The sequence below is a fragment of the Pseudorasbora parva genome, chromosome 17, assembly GCF_024679245.1.
Source record: "Pseudorasbora parva isolate DD20220531a chromosome 17, ASM2467924v1, whole genome shotgun sequence".
NCBI classification, from domain to species: Eukaryota; Metazoa; Chordata; class Actinopteri; order Cypriniformes; family Gobionidae; genus Pseudorasbora; species Pseudorasbora parva.
In genome coordinates this window covers 35,276,180-35,296,940 of record NC_090188.1, presented here as the reverse complement: position 1 = coordinate 35,296,940, position 20,761 = coordinate 35,276,180, and the positions used below count along the sequence as shown (strand labels likewise).

General features: G+C 36.2%; 1 protein-coding gene across 4 annotated transcripts in view; it reads right to left on the bottom strand.

Moving 5' to 3' along the window:
- The window catches only part of pde10a (phosphodiesterase 10A), a 205,326-nt gene that overhangs the window by 145,179 nt on the left and 39,386 nt on the right, over positions 1 to 20,761 (bottom strand). The window contains exon 1 of one of the 4 annotated variants that reach the window (XM_067421738.1): positions 5,767 to 6,284. The exons of the other annotated variants lie outside the window; for them this stretch is intronic. Coding sequence (XP_067277839.1) covers positions 5,767 to 5,830 — 64 coding nt within the window. The 5' untranslated portion in view covers positions 5,831 to 6,284. Of the gene's footprint in view, positions 1 to 5,766; positions 6,285 to 20,761 lie in introns of those variants that run through there. 4 annotated transcript variants of the gene reach the window in all.

Sequence of the window (20,761 nt, the reverse complement as noted above, 5' to 3'; positions counted from 1 at the left end):
TTCATTCATCACATTATTTAAAGGCTCATGAAACCTAAAACACATTTTTGAGCTGTTAAGAGATATGTACAGGTTGCACATCAATGAAAAGAATAGCACTTAGTTTTTCAGAGCCATTTCATTCTTCTGGTTTAAAAAGCACCAAGGTATATGGGTTAATCTAGAGTTGTGATTGGCTGCATCTACGTCATCAGTTTCTGAGCTTTTCTCTGCATTTATTTATGAGAATGAACCGTTTTAATTCAATCACTGCACTATATTATGCATGAGATCGCATCACAGCGGGGAATTCAAATGTCACAAAAGACCGTTTCAGTGTTGTGCGTTCACCTTTGCGTTCGTATACATGTGTCATAAGTGTATGTTCCTACAGTACAGTAGCAAAAAGTGTGGTTCACAATTTTCAAGTGATACATTTGGCAATAAAATGTTTTCAGATGTATTGCAGGAATTCTGTTTAATAAAATTATCACACAATTCTTTCACCCTTAGATGCACTCAAGACTTTTTTTTTTAAAGAACTGGCTCATTCTATCATTCAGATTCATTTATTCAAAACTTTACAATTAGGTTCAACATTAGTTAAAGGGTTAGTATACCCCAAAAATGTTGGGCTGTCTTGTATGTAGGCCTACAATTTTTTTAAATAAATAAATAAATTATCAAACAACAGGCTGCGCAGAAATTACCTGATACCATGAATCACATTTCAAAATATTAATGTTAAGAAAACTGTTTGTATGATTTTATCAACAAGGCCAAATCATGATGTGAAAGCAGAAGTATTTTTCCAGGGTCAGAAACATGGAGGTAGTACATTTTAAATAGGAATAATAATGGATTCTCAGCTTTCTTTTAAAAAAACGTGAAGAAAGTGGTAAACAGTGAAATTTTATTTGGAGAATTTGAGATTTTTTAAGAAATAGTTTGACTAAAGAAGCAGCAGTTTTATTAATGAACTTGATGATGATCGACACATTACGTACTGTATGACTACCTGTCTCTTAAGTTTGTTAGTCATAATATTAGTCATCAACTGGTCACCCTGTACAGGACTAGGATGAGAGAGAAAATTCAAATAACAAAGAGAATGCATCTCACCCAATATAGTGGCCACATTTCAGTTAGATTTCCATTTTAGGCTATGTAGTTTTCATTTTGTTAATTTTTATTGTATTAACAACTGGACAAGTAATGTTCATGCAATAGAAATGCATATTAAAATTTTTGTGGCAACTAAAACTCCCATAGACCATAACTACTGTAGTTTATAATTCAAGTCAAACATTTGTATGACTTGCCAGTGACTTGCTTGACCCAAGCTATGACTTGACTTGCTTGACATAAAGCAGTGACTTGACTTGACTTGACTCTCACAAAAATGGACTTGGACTTGTTTGAGACTTGAAGGTTCAGACTTGAGACTTGCACATGACTGCAAGTACTTGTGTCTTATTCCCACCTCTGCTACCTTCACACAAACATGCAAATCTTTTCTTAAACCGGTTGAAATTGTATATAAACAAATTCTCAAGGTTCTAGGTAAAAGCCAATTCGTTTTTACCATTGTAGCATTTTAACTAGGGCTGTCAAATTATTAATCGAGATTAATCGGATCCAAAATAAAAGTTTGTGTTCATATAATATATGTGTGTGTGCTGTGTATAATTATTATGAAGGCACAATCATACATGTAGATATTAAAGAAATATTTGCAGTACAGGCCAAAAGTTTGGACACATTACTATTTGTAATGTTTTTGACAGAAGTTTCTTCTGCTCATCAAGCCAAATATTTTAAATATTTCAAATATAAATTGAAAACCAAATATTTAAATTGTAATAATATATCACAATATATTATATATATATTGTGATATATTATTACAATTTAAAATATTTGGTTTTCAATGTATTATACTTTAAATGATCATTTATTTCTGTGATGCAAAGCTGAATTTTCAGGATCGTTACTCCAGCCTTCAGTGATCATGATCCTTCAGAAATCATTTTAATATGATTCATTATCAAAGTTGGAAACAGTTCTGCTGCCTAATATATTTGATGAATAAAAGGTTAAAAAAAACTGCATTTATTCAAAATAAAAACATATATTTTCAAAGAATATAAATCTTCTGTACTATCATTTTTTTTTTATCAATTTAACACATCCAAATACAATTATTGATTTATTTCAAAAAAAGAAAGAAAAAAAATGACTGACCCAAATTACTGACCAGTAGTGTATACTGTTGTTCTATTTTTAAAACATTTGCTTCTTTTTTCCCCTTTTTATTAATCAAAGTATTATTTAAAAAAAGCACCACAGGTTATGAAAAAATATTAAGAAGCAGAACTGTTTCCAACTTTGATAATGAATCATCATATTAGAATGATTTCTGAAGGATCATGATCACTGAAGACTGGAAGAATGATCCTGAAAATTAAGCTTTGCATCACAGAAATAAATAATCATTTAAAGTATGATACATTGAAAACCAATTATTTTAAATTGTAATAATATATCACAATATTACATTTCTTTTTCAGTATTTTTGATCAAATAAATGCAGGCTTGATAAGCAGAAGAAACTTCTTTCAAAAACATTACAAATAGTAATGTGTCCAAACTTTTGGCCTGTACTATATATATTATATATATATATACACACACAGATTTTCTTAAATATATACATGCATGTGTGTGTATTTATAAATACATAATAATTATACACTGTACACACACATTTTATGTATACACAAACTTTATTTTGGATGTGATTTATCGCGATTAATCGTTTGACAGCCCTAATTTTAACTACACTTTCCATTTTAAATCGGGAACATTTGATACAATTTTAAATGGTTTTGCTCCAGCTGTTTTTATAGATTATATTGGTCAGATAACAGGACGGTGCACACGAGCCGGTATTAGGGGTACTTGTAATGTCCCATTGAGAAAAAAAATACTTTTGGTGAGTTGTATTTTGCTTTCAGAGGAAAGCATGAGTGGCCCTCCAATAATTATCACTGTGGTTTCTCAAAAATGCTTTAAAAATTGTGATAATTTCTAGACATTTTGGTATAGTATTTTCATTCATTTCAGTATTTTTAGTTTTGTCGTGTCCCTGTCCTTAACATCAACCTGCCAAGGGACTACGGATGAAAATTAGCCAGGGTTGGCTAAATCTGGCACATTTTACATATTTTATGTATTATTGTGTATTGTCCCTGAGAAAAAAAAAGAAAAAAGAAAAGAAAATGATGTCATTAATTTCTCACCCTTATGTCGGTCCAAAACTGTAATACCTTCGTTCATCATCGGAACACAAATTAAGATCATTTTGATGCAATCCGAGAGCTCTCTGAGCACGTACCTGCAACTTTTAAGGCCCAGAAAGGTAGGAAAGACATCATTAAATCATACGGTCACATGATAATAGTTCATGTGATTACAGTGGTTCAACCGTAATGTTATGAAGAGATGAGAATACTTTTTGTGTGCACACATTAAATTAATAAATAATGTAACAAATGTAGAGTTAATTCTTAGTTAATGTATAAAACTGTGAATCAGACAACTCTAGCGATTAGTCACAGTCAATTTAAATATCCGTTTATGTCATTTCATGAGGCTAACCCTAATCCACAAATTCCAAATATCAATAATACATTTTTAAAAATCAATGATGAATTTCCATTGTTTACATGTGGTGATGTGCTGATATCAGCAGCCTTACAGACAGCAGCAGGAAAGCCCAGACTCAGCACTGTCTCTGAGAGATGCAATGACAAACCAAACATCTTCACCACCACACTGCTCTACTCCTGGAGTCTTACCACACAGATTGCAAAAACACTAATGTAACTATAAGTGTCTTTATATTCCATTATTTGGGATTAATACGGATTTTGAATTTTTTGCTGGCATTCTCCATTAATATTTAGTTCATCAGCTAAGTCATGCGGTCTGTGTCATATCCTAATGTCTAGAAACAAAAAGTGATCATAAAAATATGTAAAGAAACTGATAATAAAACTAAATAGAGTAAGCACAGCAAAATAAATGGGATTTCCGTATCTTTTGTTGCTGGTGTCAAAGGCAATGCGCCCAATCAAAACCAATGCAATTTTTTGATGCAAATTAATCCCTCACTTACAAATTAGTCAAAATAGGCAGACAATTTCATGACATGCTTAAAAACCGGGAACACAATGACACAAAGTAAAGGAAAATATGACCCATACTATACTGCGTCACTTACAGCGTGGATAAACATGGTTTGTGCCGACCACAATGTGTTATGTGCTGCGAATTATCATCTGCCGACAGCACGAAACCATCGTAATTCATGAGACATATTTTTAATGACAAAGTAAAACTAAAATATCAGAGTTCCTATTAAGCCCATGCCTTGTTAATACTTCTGCATATTGATAAGTGTGCAGGTTCAGGTAGCATTTAGTTCAATGTGCTTTTGTATTTACTTTTATACATCAAACTATTTTTAACACAATTTATACAACAAGAAGGCTAGATCCTGAAGCAAAGCCAGTTAGGAGTATTATACTGATTTTTTTCGTATTGAAAAGTCTATATTACTAAATAACTATTTTCAGTTGCAATATAATTCCACAAGCGGAAAATATGCTATAACTTTCACCTTTTAAAAAAACATTCACATCTTATTGGATGCAATGTACATAATGTACAAATCTCCTTTAATAATGGAGAAATGTCCTTAGCATAGAGAAACACCTCTTCATAATTTATAATAATGACAATACATAACATGAATGATAAACAAATATATTTTTGATGCAAAACACTACATGTAAGTTGCATAGTAAATGCAACGCCATAAGAGTTATTATTATGGCCTTTAATACCTGCTGTCATTTGCAGCAACATGCTCTAAATTACGACTAGTATGCCATTTGTATGTGTGCGTATATTTGAAACAAACCTTGCCTATGAGAAAACATCATAAGTAGGTATTTCAAGGCAGTGTACCTCAGTGAAAGCCTGTGACATTCTTGCTTACCTGTCTGTCATTAGTAGCACATTCAGCTTAAGCTGTGCTCTTATGTCAATTGGTTCAATACTAATGTCATGATATTCATCAGAGGAGAGGTCACCACAACAACATCTCGACACTGTTGTCCTACACGCATACTTTGAGCTGCTATGCACGGAAGGAAATAATTCCAATAATTTCTCTGCATGTGAAACTAATCAAGGACTAAATTAATCACCACAGGTAATATTTTTTTTAAAACAGGTCCACTGTTTAGTCTGCATTTCTTGGCCTGTCCTGTATTAGATTGCTCCAGAAGAAGAAGAAAAAAAAATACACCGGCTAATTAACATTCCAGTAGACAACCGTTGACTTGTGTCTTGTGTATCCTCTCTGCGCATTTTAAATGAAAGAGGAAATCACAAAACAAGTTTATGGCCACGCTTATTAAATTCAAAGGATGAGCACATGTATGTCCCCACCCAGCTACTGCACTAAAAACTTATAACCACACATAACAGCTGATGACAGACTATTATCTGAACGACTTAACTGTAATGGACATAATCGTTCACACTTTCTTGCAGCCGTTGCGCAAATATTGCCACCCAAACTTCACGTTGGAAAATAAAGCAAAAGCCAAAAGTTTCCCAGTATGCAGCTGCAACGCAGTGCAAGCGCGCAACAAAACGTTATATTTTGCAACACCCTTAGTTACTAGTACACAAGGAAACAATAAGTATACCTACTTGAGCCAAGGAAACAGTCCGTGAATCTTCGGAAACAGCTTGTGGAAGGCGGACCATCTTCCATGTCTGACCTCAAGCGAGTAATGATAACTCTTGATATGATATGCGTCTAGTTTAATGTCGACCTGCTGCTATAAATGAAACGATCCGACCCTGAAACGCCGGATGACATCAAAGCGCGTCAAGTCTAAAAGACGCTATAGTACGCCGTGTTTTACGCGCCCGTACGCGCACTGATGTATCTGTGTCCAGTATGTAGACGCGCCCGTCCTCTCTTCCAAATATAATGTTTAAAAATAAAGCAAAAAGTCGTAGAGAGCTCGTCTCGAGTAGAGCCGGAGAATGGCACTGAGAGTGGCGGCGTTCGCGTATCTCCTCCCCGGCTGCGCCGCACTCTGGCGCAGCTGCTCTGCTCCGGACTGCTGTAGTGTGTTTTCCCACTGCTCGGGGGGGAATGGGGGCGTCATTTCTCAGGGTTGGACATCCTCTTATGTTATAGTGTCGAGGCAGGACGTTGGGGAATTAATATGAAAACAGCGTGTAAGGACAAATGGGTGTTTATAAGTGTTTCCACTAGAGGCCATCATTCGCTATAAAGACATGTTGGTGCATTTCGGGTCCTTCTGAGTACATACAGTTCGGATTTGTTTCTTTGACTTCTAAATCTCACAGTCACAAAGAGTATTTTAACACACGCAGTATCGTTTGTGCGTAAAACCACACTGTCAGGATCCATAATCGACTGCATATTGTGATGGGGAGGCAGCAGAACTGGAGAAATCAACTGTTTGCTGCTGTGGGGCTGACGCGCTCTGACGTCAGCACGCGTCAATGATTGTGTGTGTGTGTGTGTGTGTGTGTGTGTGTGTGTGTGTATGTGTGTGTGTGTGTGTGTGAGAGAGAGAGAGAGAGAGAGAGAGAGAGAGAGAGAGAGAGAGAGAGAGAGAGAGAGAGAGAGAGAGAGAGAGAGCGCACTCGTGTGTGTCTTTTATGGGTTGACGACCAATCCGTTTTTCGTTTTGGATGACAAACGACAAGTCTTTCTCCTCCAAAAAATGTATGTTTATATAAGCTAAATGTATATAAACTACGAAATGACCACTGTGACGTCAGATATACTATTATTGTGCTAAACCTTCGTCTGCAATGTCAGTTTTTTTGAAATTATTGATATGATTATAACGATAATATATATATATATATATATATATATATATATATATATATATATATATATATATATATATATATATTACAAATTAATATTACAATTACAAACAATCAGAGTAAATCGGATGCGTATTATATATATATATATATATATATATATATATATATATATATATATATATATATATATATATATATATATATATATATATATAATACGCATCCTGTTTACTCTGATTGTGAACTTGTGAATATAGTTCACAATTTAAAATAATCAGAGTAAAGTAGGATGCGTATTTGGCGTGCTGTCCGAGGAAAGGGCTCCGAGCTCGGTATTTTGGGCCGCACCCATGCAGAGTACTCCCCCCATATCTCTGGTTAGGATAGTAACCAGTCAAGTGTGAGTAGAGGGTGCTGTGGAGGGATGCTAAAAACTGTTGAGGGACATACGTGAATGGGCCTTCTCTCATATATATATATATATATATATATATATATATATATATATATATATATATATATATAAGCAATAAGTTTGTAGGCCTACTGTAGATCTGAAAAAACCACACACACACACACACACACACACACACACACACACACACACACACACACACACACACACACACACACACACACACACAATTTATTATTTATTTATTTTTTTGTTACTTGCCATTGCTTTGTAAAGATTTTTGAAATTTACAAACAATTCCTCAGTGAATGTTGCAAAGAAAATCCAGATTTTTGTTTCCAATGTAATTTTGTTTCCTTAATCATAATTATAAATTTGTCAGTATGTCCATTAAAGTAATGGAATATTTTGCCATCATGAAAGTGCATTTCCTAACTCTTTAGTTCAGGCTAGAAAATTAAGACAATGTGTTAAATAAGATTTGTTATTTCTATTTTGTAAGCTGATCCCTTCACTATAATATTAGCCATACATTTCTAAATCCAATGATGGGGAACAAAGATAGTAAAGGGAAATGGGCTGGGACAATAAAACGTGTTATTGCTTGTAACAATTTAAAAAAAAAACACACATTTACAATACATTATTGTTGTAAAAAAAAAAAAAAAATGTTTCTCTCTTGGCCTGTAATCTACATCGTTTTATTAGTTTTTTTTTTTGTACTTATGTCTCTTTGTTTTTTGTGCAAAGCCATAGTGCGCGATGAATTACAATCATTGCCCGTAAATTGTCCAAATTTATAACAGTGTCAATTACAGCACAAATAATAATAATTAAACTCCTTCATGGTTTCCACCAAAATTACCCGGAACAATTTTTTCCAGGAGCCTTTTCCCCCCCAGACCTGTTGCTGTATGTGTTTCGATCGTGCTCTAAAGCACCATGAAAATTATTCCGGTGAGGTAAGACTGTGCTTGACTTGCCAGTTCCTGCAGGTCTCTGCATATAAACGTAATAAAGCCTGAACCTCGTTGTCGGTCCATCTGTCGTATTTTTTAAACTCCATTGTTGATTCGAATAGAAAACAACTCTTACTGCATGTACAGAAACAAACTTTTACAAATGGTGGTTGAAACAAAATGCTGTGTGAACTCAACCAATCAGTATTTTCAGTGCCCAAGTCCTATCCCCAAAAGTTCCTGAACTTTGAAAAAGTAGTACCTCGTGAGCAGGGACTTTTTGAGGGGGACTTTTTACATTTAGATCCTGGTTCCTGTGGTCGAAACACACCGAGTACCACTCCAAAGTCCCCAGTTACTGGGGAAAGTTCCTGCGGTGGAAACATGGCTTATGTAGGTAAAGAATCTACACATTTATTAAAAGGTTAGTTCACCAAAATGTATTTAATTTTTGTATTAATTACCCTCATGTTGTTCAACACTTGTAAGACCTTTGTTCACAAATAAAACTATTTTGTGCGTTATGCATCATGGTGCTTCGTGAGTTCACGTCAGAGGCCCAGACGGAAGACAAGAACTTGATGAATAAAGTTGTTATTTAGATTTAGTTTTTGCACACAAAAATCCTCCTCACTTCATAAAATTATTGTAGAACCACTGGAGTGAGATGGACTTTAACAACATCTTTAGTACCTTGTATGGGTCTTGAGAGAGGAAATGTTCTTTCTGCGCCATCGGATTTCAACAAAAATATCTTAATTTGTGTTCAGAAGATGATCAAAGGTCTTACAGGTGTCGAACAACCTTTAAATGCTGTTTTTTTCGGTAGCCTGAAACACCTACATTTGTATAGCTCTTATAGTAAGTGCTTAAGACTCTCAATAGAAAAAAACATCAACAAGAGAACTATGCTAAAATATGACAACAACCAATTTACACTGGAGTAAAACGTGAAAAACATTTTTATTGGCCAAAATCATGCCAAAATTAAATAATGACACAAAATCGCTGTGTTCACTGGTATTGTTTATATCGTTTAGAGTCAATAATTAATCTTTCACCTTCAACTTTGAGAAGTTTCAGTTTGTTGCTTCAGTATGGCGTGCACAAGTTTGCAGCTCAGTTCGTTGTAATTATTATAGGAGTTGGGTTTCTTTTCCAGAATCCTTTTTACCCTGAGGTTTATTCAAAGGATTTCCTGTATCATTTTGACGTCCCATTGACGTCTGTTGGGCCCCACACTTTCCAAAACTTAGAAATATTTCTTCATCTGGTGACTGAGCATTCAGACTTTTGAGTCAGTGGAGAAAATAAGAGCTTGCGTCTGGTAAGAGTACATCTGGTACCAGCTGTGCATGGTCAGACATGGTTAATCTATAAGACTTGCATTTAAAACATTAGAGAAACTAGTTTGAGACCATATGAGTGTTTTTGTAATGTGACTCCTATTTAAACAACTATCGATCATTGCTTTTCGGTGTGAACATTACTGGAGAAGTTTCTCATGGAGTTCTCCCAAGTTCTCCCATAATAAGTCTGCAAGAAATGAATGTCTTTTTGATGTCACTGTGGGATGGAATACAGTAACATGCTCATTTGCAATGTGATGATTGATCTGTGATGGACTGGCCAACCATCCAGGGGTGAGTTTCCCAATCATTAGCCAACTGTGGTCACAAGTTCTGTCATTACCAACATAAATCAAAGATTCTGTGTTTCTCAAAACCCCAGTTCCAACAGAAATTCGCAAACAGCATCGCAAACTTGTGTGATTGGAATTACAGCTCTCATTCTGTGGTTAGTTTCTTGTTAGTATTACATAAGCAAGCTAACATGGAGTATCCAGTACTTCATATCTTTTAAAGGGGCTATATGTAGAATTCAGAAACCCTTGTTATTAGCAAAACTGGTGGTCATTAGGTGAACTGCAGCCAGGAACTTATTTGGGTGGTTTAGAATTGAATTGTATTGGTCATAATTGTTTTGGGCGTGTGGACAAAAACTACGCTGTTTGGGATCAGTTTGGTGGTTTTCAAATATTAAAATGTTACAGGCTAATTGGTTAAAAATCTAAATTCAAGTGTCGGCAAGTGTTGGTGTTGACTTTGTTAATAAGGTTGAAGGATGTCAAAAAGGCTTAAAAGTTAAATTTTAGTCTGGTCTGCCTCCTAACGGCGCTCATCAATGTCAAAATGATTGAGATGGCAAATCAAATTAAAGTAGGCAGGGTTTAAATTCTTTATTGGCTTGCACCCTATGGCTTGCACACACATAGTCTTTACACACACACAGATGAGCATGTCAATCTATCGCTTAATGCCATTGCGGAGAGAGACTCTATTCTTTCCAGTGAAATCACAAAACAAATTGTTCACAAATTTGTCCCTACTCTTAAAGGACAACTCCGGTGAGAAATGAACCTAGGGGTAATTAACAGATGGTTACAGAGTAGATCGTTCTCTGGGATGCGTTTTCATGAAAATCTAATGTAAAGAGTTTTATCTCTAAAAACAGATTAGCTTATAACGCTTGTCTATGGGGCACAGGGTAGACACAGGGTGGTAAAATTAAATGGCTAGTTAATACCACTAACAAGGCTCAAAATAGCCTCACACTAACACGGCATGCAACATGCAAACAAGGTCCCTACATGCAAACCGAAGCATTGAGAACTTTGTTAGAGTACAAACAGTTTAATAAGAAGATACGTTGTAAACATAGTGCCTTACGCGTTCACGGACAGGCACCATCTCGAAAAACAGTCTCGATGAATCGATCTACGAGCGCTGATCTAAGTGAGCTGGTCGATAGGAATTAAGTTTGTGAAATGTAATAACATGGACATTTTTATTTTTATTTATTTATTTTCTCTGTCTCTGTTCAGTGTTTTCTTCCGGAAACAACGGACCATATGAGATTCCAAGTCACAGTTCATCACTTAGCAGAGCTCTCGTCGCTCGATGAGTCGAGACTGTTTTCCAAGATGGCGCCTGTCCGTGATCGCGTAAAGCACTATGTCTATAAAGTGTCTTCTTATTAAACTGTTTGTACTCTTACAAAGTTCTCAATGCTTCGGTTTGCATGTTGGGACCCTCATTATGCTGCCGTGTTAGTGTGAGGCTATTTTGAGCCTTGTTAGTGGTATTAACTAGCGATTTAATTTCACTACTGTGTGCCCCATAGACTAGTGTTATAAGCTAATCTGTTTTTAAAGATAAAACTCTTTACATTCGGTTTTCATGAAAACGCATCCCAGAGAACGATCTACTCTGTAACCATCTGTTAATTACCCCTAGGTTCATTTCTCACCGGAGTTGTCCTTTAATATACAATCATTGATGAACATCTTTGATAGCGACACCTTCGACACGAAATGATAGGTCAAAAAGCCACCCACAAATAGTCTGTAAACAAAGCATCCGGCTGTCTTTGAGTTGACTTGAACAACGGTTAAAGTTACTCGTCAGGGTGCAGAAGAATACCATAATTCCTACGTTTAACTAGGTTTAAGACATCGATAGTCACGCAGACCTTTATCAATCCAGTCCAGCCACAACACAAAATTGGGAATACCATGCCTTAACACAGAATCGAACACAAAGGCCTGGGGTCAGCTTCCTTTGCTGTTCGTCCAGAAATCCAGACGGATCTCATGAAATGGTGTATGAATGACACGCCAATTCGTATGCCATTTTGGCGTGCTATGAAGACGCATAATTGCTTTTTAGCGTGTTTATCAACGCCATTTCATTCTATCCCCCTACACTGCCCCTACCCCTAAACCTACCCATCACACACACACATCCCCTAAACCTACCCATCACACACACAAAGCCCCTAAACCTACTCATTACAAGGAACATTCTGCAATTTTAATTTTTTCAAAAAACATAATTTAGTATGTTTATAAATCCATTTACCTTGTGGACACACACACATATTCAGACACATTTTGAACGCGTATCTCAAACTCTTCCCTAAACCTACCAATTTGTGTGTTATAAAAAACAGGATATAACAGGCAGATACGACTGCAGGCACAATTTATTCAGAAAGTACAAATACTCCAAGTGTTCCGAGGCAAAACGATTGATTTGTGTGAAGAAAATCCCCAAAAGCGATCGGTAACGTCGAATCCATCCGCCAAAGATTAATAATACATTTCAAATATTGCCGCCGGAAGAAACGTCACGTCAGCTTTGACAGCATTGGCTGTCGTCTGTCTCGTGACCAATTGCGTCATTACAAACTTGTTGTGACGTGTGTTTCATTTGAATCAGAAATATGAACGAGTGCGTTCGTGTTCTGTACACAAAAGAGCACGATCATCATTTCAACGACTAAAACATTAAAATATCAACTCTGTTCTTCACATGAAGATATCGTATGACTTCAGAAGACTTGAGATGCAATATGAGTTAATTTTAATACTGTTTTTTGGTCAGTTTTTGCAATAAATACATGTGACTGTACATCTATTTGCCTGTTACATGCTTTATATTGTTGAGAGTGGGTAGGTTTAGGGTAGGAGTGGAGTTAGTTGCTCCAAAATATAAAATTAGGCTATAAATATTCATTCTGTCAGGTTGGCGGAATCACACGGCGTAGACATACACGCGGAGATGATGGTTTGTTTAGGCGTAGACATGCATGCGGAATCACACAGGTAAACATACATGCGGATAGCTCAAAATGCGTACAGATAACACACCACTTGGCTTTAGAAAGTGCTGTGTATGTTTACGCAAAGTCATGATGTTGAGAAATCCAAGCTCAAGAAGTGGATATTCGTTGATATTTTTTTCTAAGAATCTTTGCATTAACATGGAAGGTACTAAAGATGAGTAGAATTTGCACCGCAGCGCCACCACACCTTAATGTTCATGACAAGAATAGCATGTTTATTGAAGTGAATTAGATTTAAATCACCGTCATGCATAAATTAATTATATTTTTGCAATTTTACACATAATAATCCACGATGATCATTACAAAAAATTGAAAATAGGACTAATGAGACAACTAATGAAATGACAGATGAACTAAAATACTAAACCAGCAAAGAAGATAAAATAATCTCATGAAAGAGAAATTGATTTTACTTCAAAAACACCCATTAACCTCGTAATTGTAAAAAATTCGATATTTTTTTGTATATTAACCTGTTAAGCTGATTTCTAAATTTTGAAAAAATCCTAAGAAATGTATACTCAGACTAAAACAAATACAGTTTGTGAATCCTTTGCACTAAAAGCATAATTATGGTCTCATTTGAAAGCAGACACCTGGCAGTTTACTGTAAAGTCAAAATGATAATATTTTTTATAATAAAAAAAAGCTATAATAAGCTTCAAAGTTTTGTAAAGTTATTAGAAATTTATTTGTATGAAATATCTTTATGAAAATAAAATTGAAGTGGGCCTTGGAGAAATCTAGAAATGCACTACAGCTAAAGCCACAAGTCTGACCATGTTATATTTCAGATCTGAAGATGATCAGTCTAAAACTCTGAATTTTATTAAACGTTTTACAAGATCGTTTCATGTGATTTTATTTTGAGATATCTCTAAAATATCAACTGATGTTTATTGCCATGTCTTCTCAGCTTTCATTCTCTATTTTGCCTCTATTGTTTAGAGGTGCAAACTGCCCCATTCAGTTTGTCTCCCCGGCATTCACACTTCTGCGGACTGGTTATGGCTCTAATTATTATTCTTTTGTCTGCATTATAATTACTAACGATTCTCTATTCAAACTGTTCTATTCAAACCTCATATCTAAATCAAACCTCTCACTTTACCCTCACTGAGACTCTATTGAATGCATTTCGTCCAAATAAGCATTTCAGTAGTTTTACATTTAGAAAATGTTCATAAAAATAAAGTATTTACTCAGTGGCAGGTGCATCTAGGGCAAGCTAGCATGTTAGCTTAGCACACCAGCAAAACAACAATTTATACGATTAAAATCATGTTTTATTCAAAACTTGCTTCATATCACTTTATAATTTATAAGTCGAGTGTTTTATATAACAATATGTGATCTCATGTAGCTTCGGGTCAAAAAATCTGACAGAAAATATACAATGCTAAAAGCTATGTGGAATAGCATTGCATTATAAATATCATCTATTATGAAACCACCCAACATGGCATAAAGAACACAGACCAACCATATATTGCCGCGATTGTGTGTTTATTGTCTTAAAACGTGTCTATCTGCATAAAATAGCGATATAACGATCTCAGGAAGCTGTTTTGGAAATGTCAGATACTTCCTGAATGTCACATGGTGTGTCTGTTCTTCATGTGTTCCATAAGGGGTGAATTTTCAGTAGTACAGCTTTCCAGCGCCCTCCGGCTGCCAGAATGAATTGAAAACACAGCATAACACAGTCTACTGCGCTCATAATCACACATCCGCGGATTTTGGATAAAGATTGAATAAATAATACTTCTCTGTATAGAAATTTGACTCAAACATGTGAGAATCTATCAATATTTCTCCACATCTGCACACATTTGAAGTAAAAGCCCTGAGGGAAGTTGTTTTGTCGAGTGTCTTCATGACGACCAAGGAGGAGTTTTTTATGAATGGGAGCAAATGACGCGCATATTACAATCAAAAGGTAGCGACGCCCAAGATCATATTCATAACTCCTGGCACATATTAACACATTACGGTCATTATAAGACTTTGAGAATAAAACAGAGGTAACAAAATTAAACTTTAGTCTTAGATCTTTTTAATGATGTATAGTTTGTCAAGGTAATTACTTACATCTGATAGTAATTTTGAGCTAATTTAAGCAAAGAGAGTTTCAGCACGTCCTCGTCATCGTGACGGTTATCAGGTTTTAAACACTGGTAAATAAAATGAAACATTTACTAACATAATAGAAAGGCTACAGTGCCTTGCGAAAGTATTCGTCCCCCTTGAACTCTGCAACCTTTTGCCACATTTCAGGCTTCAAACATAATGATATGAAACTGTAATTTTTTGTAAAGAATCAACAACAAGTGGGACAGAATCATGAATTTATTGGATATTTCAAACTTTTTTAACAAATCAAAAACTGAAAAATTGGGCTTGCAAAATTATTCTGCCCCCTTAAGTTAATACTTTGTAGCGCCACCTTTTGCTGCGATTAAAACTGTAAGTCGCTTTGGGTATGTCTCTATCAGTTTTGCACTTCGAGAGACTGATATTTTTGCCCATTCCTCCTTGCAGAACAGCTCGAGCTCAGTGAGGTTGGATGGAGAGCGTTTGTGAACAGCAGTTTTCTTCCAGAATGGTCCTGTATTTGGCTCCATCCAACTTCCCATAAATTAACCATCTTCCCTGTCCCTGCTGAAGAAAAGCAGGCCCAAACCGTGACGCTACCACCCCCATGTCTGACAGTGGGGATGGTGTGTTCAGGGTGATGAGCTGTGTTGCTTTTATGCCAAACATAACGTTTTGCATTGTTGCCAAAAAGTTCAATTTTGGTTTCATCTGACCAGAGCACCTTCTTCTACATGTTTGGTGTGTCTCCCAGGTGGCTTGTGGCAAACTTTAAACAACACTTTTTATGGATATCTTTAAGAAATGGCTTTCTTCTTGCCACTCTTCCATAAAGGCCAGATTTGTGCAGTATATGACTGATTGTTGTCCTATGGACAGAGTCTCCCACCTCAGCTGTAGATCTCTGCAGTTCATCCAGAGTGATCATGGGCCTCTTGGCTGCATCTCTGATCAGTCTTCTCCTTGTATGAGCTGAACGTTTAGAGGGACAGCCAGGTCTTGGTAGATTTGCAGTGGTCTGATACTCCTTCCATTTCAATATTATCGCTTGCACAGTGCTCCTTGGGATGTTTAAAGCTTGGGAAATCTTTTTGTATCCAAATCCGGCTTTAAACTTCTCCACAACAGTATCTTGGACCTGCCTGGTGTGTTCCTTGTTCTTCATGATGCTCTCTGCGCTTTAAACGGACCTCTGAGACTATGACAGTGCAGGTGCATTTATACGGAGACTTGATTACACACAGGTGGATTCTATTTATCATTGTTAGTCATTTAGGTCAACACTGGATCATTCAGAGATCCTCACTGAACTTCTGGAGAGAGTTTGCTGCACTGAAAGTTTAAGTAAAGAATAATTTTGCAATTATTTTTCAGTTTTTGATTTGTTAAAAAAGTTTGAAATATCCAATAAATTTCGTTCCACTTCATGATTGTGTCCCACTTGTTGTTGATTCTTCACAAAAAAATACAGTTTCATATCATTATGTTTGAAGCCTGAATTGTGGCAAAAGGTCGCAAAGTTAAAGGGGGCCGAATACCGAATCGCAAGGCACTGTATATGCAATTGCTTTTTACTTCTTTTCTCATAATTGTGAGATATAAACTCACAATTGCCAGATATAAAGTCCAAGATTCCATATTTCTCTAAAGATGTTTGTTGGCACGAGGGCGGGGCAACCTGTCACTCACATGAGATCACAGCGATAGCAAACAACAAAGATCCAATCAATTCCCGATGGACAAAATCAAGTCCCACCCTATATTTATTCTTGTTTGAGAAGCTGTTTCATAGATGTTTTAATGTGTGGGGAATAAATTCAAATTCTCCTAGTACGATAATCCCAGAAAATTGTTCTAATCAATTTCCTCTCTGACATTATGAAGGAACACAATCCTTTTAAACTTGCATGGGTCTTTCAAGTCAGCGATCCTGTGCCTGTTAGATTTGACATACAGCAGCTCTTTAGTTCACCACTTCATCGCTTTTACTATGCAACCACACTGTAAATAGTTGTGTATACCCTTGCAGAGCGAATTACGTGTAATAACCATATGAAGGAACCTGCCCTGTAACACAGTAAGACGCCACATCAGAGAAGACCAACAGTGACGTGGGTGGGGAGCTCAGGGCTGATGAATGCTGATCCATTAAGAAAATGTAAAGCAGAAATGTCATTCGGGACTTTGTGGACAAGACATAAAAAGAGTAATTTTACAGCTACCTCTTTTTTTCCCATTCTAACCACCCAGTGTTTAGAGCCTGGAGGCAGAGGAAATATTCACAGACCAGACTGTGGTTATTATGTCATGCGGCTTTTAGGGATTTCCTAAGCTCTGTATGTTCAAGTGGTATTACTCTCAACATCAGCGAGCTTAGAGGTGCTGGAAATGAAGATTTGTATGTCACTGATTTTTATTGGGAGACTGTAACAAAAGAATTTGGTCTCAAATAGTTTCAAGTATTAAATGTTAAGTGTTTAGTTAGTATGAGTATTAAATGTTTCTTTATCCAAAAGTATTTTGTCATTGAAATACAGTGTTATGCTATTATTCTGGTAACAGGCCAAAAAGATTATTTGAGCATTAATTTCCTTTTGCAAATGGGTCAATATGGTTGTGATGTGATGTGGCAAAAGCGTAGCTTGTGAATATTACAACCAGAGGTGCCTGCCTTACACTCGATTGTGTTACTTTGATAAATAAATAATCTATGTGATGTATTAATCCAGAGATCAGGCAATTTCCAAGCCCTTCATTCGTCTGTATTTGTTAGTCAGATTTCGTAAAAGAAACTGGCTATTGTACATGTGTATATTTTCACAAAATGTGTTGATTTGTATTAGTAAGACACATTCATCTGAAAAGTGGAGCACTATTAATACCTTCTGGAAAAAGTTTTTGGTAATTAAATTCTTCAGCCTACTGCTTACTGCACAATGCACAGTATGTTCTGTAAATTGAATTTTTTATGTATGTGAAACAGTATGCAACTCTCTCTCTCTCTCAAAAAAGAAAGAAAGAAAAAAGTACTGTGCTGTCACTGGGGTGGTACCCTACATAGTAGTAGCTACCTTTTTGTTTTTGTATGGGTACCGTCCCAGTGACAGCAATGTACCTTTTTTTCTGACAGTGAATGATATTTTTTTTATTTAGTTGTTTTGACTACCATGTTTTAATCTTTGGTAGTCAAATCATGAGTAACAAAATATGGTAAGAAAATTGTGCCTGACTTCTAGGTCATCCGTTATTGGAAATGTAAGGTGAAATGAAACACATTGCCTTGACATGAAATTCAGGTAGTATAAGTAGGCGATTTGGGACGCAGCAACAGACTCGGCTCGGGCAGCCATGGGCATTCAAACGGAGCGGTGCGGAACAAGGTGAGTGTTTCAACTTCTCAAATTAAATCCTATGAAAGTTAAGCTTCTAATGGCATGAACTGAAAATGCGCCAGACTGAACACATGCTGTGAATTTATGCCGCGTATTTGATTACCTCAGCTCTCATCACGAGAGCTCATTCACCAATGTGAATGTAATCTGACTCCTGCTGCATTTGTGCCGTGACTCTCGCTCAGTGGCTAAATCACATTATATGGAACAGACACATTCAGTTTTTAATTGGAGTGTCTGTTCTCTAACTGAACTGATTTTATGAAAATGAACAAAATGGGCAAGTGATCCAGTAATCCAGTAGCAGTGGCTTTAGGAGTGGCCTCGTAAGGCAGAGAAGCAAGTGCATTCTGGGAATTGTTGTCTTTCATCCCATGAGACAAAAATATACTTTTTTTTTAGTCTTTTCTCAGTCTAGAAAGCACCAAATTCAAAATTGATTTCACATTTCTACTACATTAATGACCCAGTTTAAATACAGATTTATCTTCTCAGCACTGAAGTACACCTTTAAACCCATCTCCGGCATGACGACGCTGATCTTTCAAATAATCTTTTGAATATCTTTCTATCTAATATGACTTCTGACCTGTAATGCTTCCAGAATCATAATCATACACTTTGTTCGTCAGCTAGAGGAGAATTGGCACCCCGACTGAGCTTGGTTTCTCCCAAGGTTTTTTCTCCATTGTGGCCCTGAAGGAGTTTTGGTTCCTTACCACTGTTGCCTTTGGCTTTTGGCTTGCTCAGTTGGGGACACTTACATTTTAAAATATATTACTGATCTGCCCACATCAGGGCTGGACTGGGGCTAAAATTCGGCCCTGTCAAACCCAGCCCATCCGGCCCATGAGTTCCCCGTGAATGTTTTTGCTGGGGTTGGGGCCTTAAATTGGAGTAAATAAATAAAACTACGAAAATTACAAATAATGATAGATAGTATTGAATTTGCTGCAAATGCAGAGAAATTTAATATTGCTTTTTTTGCACTTGACAGTAAAGCACTGATGATTTTGAGCTAAGATGCAGTAAAGTAAATTTACTGCTTTTAAATGCTATCAGCATTTACTCACTCTCGTGTCATTCCAAACCTGTAGGACTTCCGTGAAACACAAAAGATGTTTTGAAGAATGTTGGCAACCAAGCCATTTTGGTTAGGCTACCATTTAAATATTGTATGAACAAAAAAAACAGACTCATTTAGAAAAACATTCATTTAGGTTTGGAAGGACATCAGGGCGAAAAAAAAACTATCACATTTTTGGGTTGAACTACCCCTTTAAAAACAATCATATTTTGTTTCTGTTGATTATTAATTGATATGTTTACTCATTGATTAGTTCATTAAGTTCACCTGCTTTGCATCTAGTTTGTGTTTTAGTTTCTTCTTGTTGGGTCTTATTCACTGTACATTTGCATGGTGTGTTTAGCTTTCTGTTTGTTCTCAAATTATCTCCTGACTATTCATTTTGTTAAAGATTTCATATTATATTTAATTGTCTGTACAGCAATTGTGATCTCATTATGAAAAAAATTAGCCTGGATGCCAGCTGAAGGGGGGATTTTGAAATCCACTGCCGCTTCAATATACCTGTATATATTTATATCCTATAACTTCATAATCAAAACCTTAATTAATATTCATCTTCCTATATTACCTATATTATTATAATGATTCTATCCAGATTGATTTTGTTTTAGTTTCTTGTTTTCTAAAGTGTGTATTTGGTCTCTGAGGAGTGACTGAGGGTCTGGCCTAGAGATGTGTGATGTGTCACTAAACACTGGCAACAAGGTCATGTGTTTGGATTTTGGAGGTATCACACACCCCTAACATGTCAGGAGTGCAGTAACAGGGTTTGCTCACTTAGCCCGGCTTCCAGATATGAAATATGGATTTGTCTTTCATTTAATTTATTATGTTTTAATCCTTTTATATTTCCTTTTACTGAAACACTAAAGACTCAAGATGAATATTGCCTGTACTAGTGTGTACCTCTCACTAAAAGAAAGCACATGTTATCAGTATGTTTTGGTAAGAACTGGAGCTTAATCAGCTCCAACCTTGGAGAGACTGTGTATCTGTGTATGTGCGCAATATTCTGTGTTACAGATCAGAATGGTGTACAATGGGCACCCGAAGCGATGGGTGGACTTGTTGTTCTGGGCAAGCTGGCGCCTGCTCCAGATCTGGAAGGTCACTGCGGGCCTAATTCTGGGTGAAAGCATCAACAAGTGACACGTCAGTGGAAACGTGCATCAGATTAACTGACTCG